Genomic DNA, 7082 nt, shown 5'->3' on the forward strand with positions numbered 1-7082 from the left:
TACATAGTTAACCCTATATTACGCAGCCCCCTTTGAAAAGCACTAATGCACCCAACAGTTATGTGTATCATTTCCTAAAGAACAACACAAAGTTTACCATCACTCATACTCGATACCTATAGTCACTTAATGTTCTGAAACACAATGATTTAGAAGGCAAGTTTCTTTCGAAGATGGCTTAAAAACTGAAGCAGTTGGGTTTTTTTGTTGTTGTTGTTTTTGTGGGGGGGGGGGGCTTTTTGGTTTTTTTTTTTTTTTTTTGCTGAACACTGAACTTTATTATTCCAGGAAACTAAGATTTAGATAAGAAAAAGTGAAATAAATACCAACCCTAATTGAAATTACTTCAGTATTCAAGTGTATAAAAGTAGGTGGTGTGCGGTCTGTTGGTCATTCGGTTTTAGCTATATAGTTGGTATGAAACTGTAAACTCACTATTCAGACCACGTAAAAATGGTTTTGAGTGGTGGTCATTTTAATAAGGTAACACTTCTCCAGGAAGAAAAACAACACTTGTGGAACAAAATTCTATGAAGGATTTGGGGTTGCCTGTTGTTCTTAGAAATTTAAAGCAACTACTCATTAAGGCAGAGCTGACATTTCTCAAGAATGATGACAACTGGGTCACTTTATTAAAATGAAATCTATTATAAAATTGATTCTATTAAAATGAAATCTATTATAAAATTGATTCTGGAAAGTTGATTCTGGAAAGTTTGTCAGTTGAAATCCAGCTTCTTCCACGCTCGGTGTAGCAGAATTATTATAGTGGGCTCACTTTAACATTCTTGGGAAAAAAGGATTTCTGATTGGATCAGGAAATTAATACGTCCTGCGGGTGCGGAGGTCGGCTATTCTTTTTTAAAAACGGTCAGTTGTAAGGATCACTTTATCTTTGAGCCCCAGCTTCATAAATGTCAGCTGTCTGTCTGTCAGAAATGGAACTTCACATCAATTCCACTTTATCTCCTATTTTAGATACATTTATCTATTTGAGAACGGATGGTCGCACCCCCTGATGCTGGTATGGCATGGTCCCTATCAAGATAGGGAGGGGGATGATGTATTCTCACAGCCTGTCTTGGTAGGATCGTGAACAGGCCACAGATTTTCAAAGGGATGATGAGATGATGAACGCTCATTTTGTCAAAGTGTTGCCTTTTAAAATGGCTCCCATGAAACCTCCAATATCTGTTCTAAAGAAAAAGAATTTACCTACTGGAAGGTTCTCCTAGAAATACATCCCAGCAGCTTGAGACAGACAGTGAAGTGTTTGTTTGGACTTCTACATGAGTTTGTTTGGTGGGGTACACAATCTGTACTGCAGAGCAGCTGTCTGATGATTTGTCAGAGCTGTAAATTCGTCGGCTGAGACCCTCTGGCAAACATTTATGTGTAAGAATTGAGTTGTTCTTTTGACCGAGACTGGATATCTTGCAGTTCCTGTTCTTCCTTGGCTTTGATATCCTGGTAAGCCTGCATTTTGCTTGCATCCTTTAAGTAAGCCCAGTTAGAAGACAGTATCATGAGGAAGTGGATCTGGAAAAGAAGGGTGAGCATGATGGCTAGTGAGCATGTGAGAAGGCAAAGCGAGCTGTGAGGTACATTAGACGCTCTGTACTGGAAAAAGGGAGAGGTGGTTATTCCGTATTAATACTCCTGCTGTCAATCAGAGGCATCGGAGACTGAGCGCATGCTCTGCTAAGACGCTTCATAGTAAGAGGCTGAGGAAAAGTTAGTACACACACAAACATAATGAACTTGGAAAAAATGGCCAAAGAAGTTTACTGTTAAGAAAAGGCAAAAGTGAAATACGACAGGGCGCTTTTTACCATTTTGAGGGTAACTTTAAGGCAGAAATTCCGAAACACGCTGTGGGGTTATTTTAGAATCAGTGTTGTGCAAAGATCTAGCTTTCCTATCGATCCGTGGATTAGAAATAATTCCCCCATAAGGCCTGAAAGTGTGAACAATGTTTATTTTGAGTAAATACTATAAAACTACATCTTCAACATGTAAAAATGAAGTGAATGTCAAAACCAAAATTAAGAACTAGAAGCCCAGCATGCAGTCTCTGTGTTAACACATTTTTGGTAGTGCAACTACAGTTTTCACTTTATAACTGCCATGATTTCATTTCACAAAACGTCAGAACCTTTATTATCATTCTTCACAGTTGATGTGGCAAACACTTCTTTCCCGCTTATCTTCCTCATCTTCCCTGCAACACCTACATCTCAAGTTCCTTATATTATACACAAGTTCCTTCTCGCCGTATTTGAGACTTTCCGATCCAAGCACAATTACTCTCCCCATTATAAACTCGTACGTGCAGTTTGAGAAGTGGCTATGAGGCATCAGCTACTACTCACCCAAAGCCAACACTCTGAGGTTATCAATTCTGGGGGCTCTGAAAAATAAAACTGCATATAAATCGTCTTTTTAGAGATAACAAATAAGCCGACTTTTGAAGGAAAAGAGCTCACCCGAGGGGCATTTATTGGGTAGTGAGCCCTGTAATCATAAAGAAAATGTTGTACTCAAATTTAGACTGTTGGTAAAATATTTTCCAGACAGAGTCTGACGAGACCAAATCCCCATGGAAACGGCTCTCCTCCACTGCACCTCCAGCGCTTGTTTTCATCACGGAAATTGGTTATCAGACAAGCAAAAATAAAGGCAAATGCAGGTATTCCAAAGCTTTAATACTTAGAGATACTACTGCTCAGAGTAGTTTCAGTTCAGTTTTTCAGTGGCTGCTCACCAATGTCAGTACATAACTGAATCCTTTCCAAAAGGTGGAAATAGCCAGATCTCATTATTTTGTAGTTCATGGACGGTAAGTCATTTCATTAATCTACCATGCACAATGAGTTGACTAGAGCGGTTTACAAATTACTAGAACAAAACTGCAGAAACCTAGGCTCTGCTTTAGTCTGGGGGTCAGTGGTACTTCATGCTACCGCGTATAGCTCTCTAAAGCTCCTTATTGGCCTTATGCAATTTAGAACTTAGTGCAGCAATCTTCCCGACTCTTAAACTTCAAAACCGCATAGTTATATGTAGTAGCCATCATGTAGATCAGCTGGTGGAAGAGAACAGAACAGGACAGTAAGATACAGGCAATGAGGGCCGGCGCCCTGACGCTTCTAAACTCGGGTGGGGATGAGTGCCAGCTCAGAGCCTACGGCGTGCTGCTTTTCTCCCAGTTATAATCGTAAGAGAAGATTTTTCATAGCTGGCACACACACAAGTTCCTGTTTGGCATTTCACATATAAGTAAGCCCTCTGCTCTCCCGTCAGTACATTTATGAAAAAGACTGGATGTATTTAAAAAATAACAGAGCTGGGTGAGCAGCATGAGAAAGAAAGAGGAGGCTAAGAGCCCTGTTTCCCCTCGTTCTTTCCCACGCTGCCCACTCAGCAGCTGTTAGTCCTCTGCCTGCCTGTTGCTCAGCGAAGAGAACAGGTCACCCCAGTTAGGTAGTCGGTGGTTCTTTCCCTGGCTGGAAGGGGAAGGGATGACGTCAAGGTTGGAAAAACTGGGCAGGACTCATTTCCGAGCACATGAGATTTCCCCTCCTCTCTACGAGTCTTAGATTTCTCGACACCACAAACCCAGCCCTCCCAAATGCTATACACACACACATACACAAACATACATACACCTGTGTGGTTGGTTGCACCCTCCCTATGTGTGAATTGGCCTTGGTGCTAAAATTTCTCTGTAACTCCCAGGTCAGGACTCAGGGCACTGCCACGGCCATTCGGACATGCAGAGTGGGGGAAAAGCTGAGGCAACCAAGGCACCACTCTGCCTTCTTGTGGCAACTCTCGGGCTGTAAACCAGCGTCCTTTTCATCCTCTATTTAGTGCCATGGAGTTTGCATTTCTGTGATTTCACTCTTTACACACTCCCTCACCGGCATGCTGAAGGGCTGGCTAGGGTCCCTAAGCACAGGAAGGCGGCGAGGGGCCTTACGGGGAAAACACGTGTGTTAAACTTTGTTCAGGTTTGAGTTATGGTGCTGTTCAGGAGTCGGCAATATATACTCAATAAGATGTCTTTCTTTAAACAGAAGCAAACTGATTCCTGCCACAGAATCCCAATTGCATCACCCACCATGGATGCCTAGACCACCACCTCGTACTTCCTGCAGTCTAGACATGGGGTAGGTCTACACAGGGGAAACTGAACCAAGGTCGAGTCCCAGGCTTGTTGGCTGGAAGGGAAATTTGTTATTAGAGTGAGTGCAGGGAAGCGGGGGACTGCACTAGGCCCGTCCTCGGGCCAGTACTCACCAAGGCAATGACGGTGGCGCCAGCTCCGGCGCAGGCCACGATGAACAGGTGATAGGACATGTAGAACTAGGAAAGAACAGGGCACCAACGTTAGCATTTTATGTGGAAGGAAATGGCCTCCCCCGATCCGGGCGCAGCTCCCTCTTTCTCCTCTAGGGCTGTTTTCTGAAGGCTGGGCACATGCTGGAATCACCTGCAGGGCTTTCCAAACTTCCTGCGGCCCAGGCTGGACCCCAGGCCCGTTACAGCGGAGAAGCTGGGGGCTGGGCCCCGGCGTCAGGATATGCTACTGCGCCGGCGTGCCTGCAGTCTGATCCTGGATATACACGCAGAGCAACCAGGTCGGCGGGCCCTGCCGGTCTCAGTCGCTCACAGCTTCCAAAAGCATGTCAGGATTCGCTTGAGTATGCAAGCTTCCACGAGTGCATTTGAGAATCTGCTTTTATAAACAGTTATAAACCACTGCCTAAAGACTGTTCTTTTAAACCATAGTGTGTCAGGATTTATTGCCAATTAAGGATGAACAAGAGATAGGAGCAACTCCGTCTGGAAACGTGAGACGAAGTGCCAATGTATAAAAATGTGCTTGTATACAACAAATTCAGGGCAATCTTCTCTATGAAAATTTACCTTGGTTCTGTGACAAGTGTCCTAAGGTGAAAGAGGAGAATCTACATATGGATTCAGATTCAGATTCGCAGGACTGGGCTCACTCTCGAATTATTGCCAAAAGAGAAACCTCTCTTACGGCGCAGGCTCCTCCCTCAGTGGGCTGGGCCATGGACCAGAGCCATTTTCTAGGTCAAAAAGGGAGGCAGCGAGCCCTCTCCCGCTCTTTGTCCCTAGGAGAACCCCTTCGCTCAGCCTCTTTTGCCCAGTGGTCATCTAGGAGCCCGCGGAGGGGGCGGGGTTTACCTCACTGGTGTTGCAGATGTTCTCCAGGGCCGAGCCACATATTCTTCCTGGGAAAGCATTCCAAGGAATGATACCTGGGAAGCGAATCCCGAGAGAAGCTTAGTGATTAGTGCGAAGTCCAGCGCCCCTGCTCTCAGCAGGCCCCACCACTTTCAGTGGCAGTTACAACACAATGACCGGCCGAGTTCTTCAACAACTGATGTACCTGCTCCCTGTAGAACAAGCTTTTGGGCATAAAAAGTCCTATTTGGACAACAGGGCAAGAGCAAAGTCAACTAACTAGTCCATAGGAGAACTAGACAACTCAATTTTTTTCCCTACGAATTCTGCTTTGGTTAGTTGAGCTGACAGTCCTGAACTCTAGTTCAACAGCCGCAGGCCAACCCCCCTCACAGGCATTTCCTCCTCCTGAAGCCAAACCAACACCTCTCCCCCCGAATTTCATGGTCTGCGGCCTCATCCCTCAAGCTTGATGTCAGTGGTCCACCCCAAGATCCGTTCTGAAACTGGGAGGCTGTGCTCAGAAAGGATCACGGCAATTCGACAGAGTAATTATGTTCTAGAGTTTGGGTTTCCATTTTGTATGTGTGTCTTTGCTTTCCTATTCATTTTTGTTGTGTTTTACAAGTATCTCGGAAATGCTTCTGGGTTGAAGCTCCAATTGGAAACTTGGAAAACCACTGTCCTTCCGCACGGAGAGCGCGGCCCGTGGTGTCTCTCACTGGACCCAGCTCACCTCTGCAGGCACCTTGTCCACTCGGTGGCTGCTGCTGCCCTTTCTGCCGTTAATGCCTAGGTGTGTGCTTAAATATGACATGGGTCAAGTTCTCCTTCGCCCAGGCGGTAATAAGGAAGGAAGGAGGATTTTAACAAAACACCCCTTATTCCTTCCGTCTTTGCTATGGAGCAACAGTAAGTCTTTCTGCTTCAGAGGAATGGGAAACGAAACCACTGGTTTCAAATCTAGAACATTTTTTAAAAACGATGACCAAACATTTGTAGTGAATATTTAAGAAGAGGGAAATGATACATGCATCTAGATATTCACTTACAAATACTGTAGAAATCAACTTTAGGATGGACCGAAAACAGAGACTGAAGGACAGAGTGGGTGAGCCTTTGGCTCTATGAGAAGAGATTAGTCCGATGGGCAATTTTAGGTGAGATTCGTATTATGGTTCAAGGTAAGATGCTGAGGAGAAGAAGCCAGATAGGAAAAATAAGAAGCAGAAAAGCTCTGAAAGAACAATGATTTCCTCTTCAGTTCTAATGAAAAGCTCTTCTTTTCCTCCTAGTTGTTTCTGCCAAGAACAGGATTTCCTACCATCCTGGCCAGAAGCACTACTGAAACTGCCTTCTCTCCCTCAGCAGGGAAGTCGGGTCTACAGTGCTGGACAGGAGGCGCCCTGGCCCCTTCTGTGGCCTGCTTAGCTGCCGAGGGTTAAGGATCCCCCTCATTAGAAAATATGTGCCAACAGGTTTTTTCCAACAGCTGGCTTTGATAGAGTACCTTCTGATGACTTCAAAATACACCTGGACTTTATGTTTTGCTTTTCAATGTTAAAGCGATACGGTCGGTCATTTAAAAAAGACCTGATTTAAAGAGGTGAATGTGCAGAGTAACTGGATTATACAATGCATGCAATATTCGGGGTGGAAAATTGGATGGTACCAAACCGAAAAGAAGTTGAAGGAAAAATATATACTCTTTTTAGAGTGGATATCCACACGTCTTTTTTGATTGAACTGCATTATAAAAAGTTTCTTCTACTGTACCCTGAACTAGCAAATGTAACAATTTTGAATGACCCTTTAGAGCCTAACTGGTGTTTCCATCCAGAAAATGGAGCACATTGAGGGAAAGA

The 7082-nt window shown here is 44.4% G+C and overlaps 1 protein-coding gene across 6 annotated transcripts in view; it reads right to left on the reverse strand.

Moving 5' to 3' along the window:
• Window positions 1-1197: 1197 nt before the first annotated feature.
• The window catches only part of GPM6B (glycoprotein M6B), a 161323-nt gene continuing 155438 nt past the window's right edge, over window positions 1198-7082 (reverse strand). For 3 of the 6 annotated variants that reach the window (XM_007457033.1, XM_007457032.1, XM_007457031.1), the window contains 3 exons: window positions 5218-5291; window positions 4303-4368; window positions 2489-3085 (listed from right to left, as the gene is read on the reverse strand). In XM_007457033.1, coding sequence (XP_007457095.1) covers window positions 3005-3085; window positions 4303-4368; window positions 5218-5291 — 221 coding nt within the window. In that variant the 3' untranslated portion in view covers window positions 2489-3004. Of the gene's footprint in view, window positions 1540-2488; window positions 3086-4302; window positions 4369-5217; window positions 5292-7082 lie in introns of those variants that run through there. The other 3 variants (XM_007457030.1, XM_007457035.1, XM_007457034.1) reach the window with 3 other exon arrangements.

Source organism: Lipotes vexillifer, unplaced genomic scaffold (assembly GCF_000442215.2).
Source record: "Lipotes vexillifer unplaced genomic scaffold, Lipotes_vexillifer_v1.1 scaffold222, whole genome shotgun sequence".
Classification (NCBI taxonomy): domain Eukaryota; kingdom Metazoa; phylum Chordata; class Mammalia; order Artiodactyla; family Lipotidae; genus Lipotes; species Lipotes vexillifer.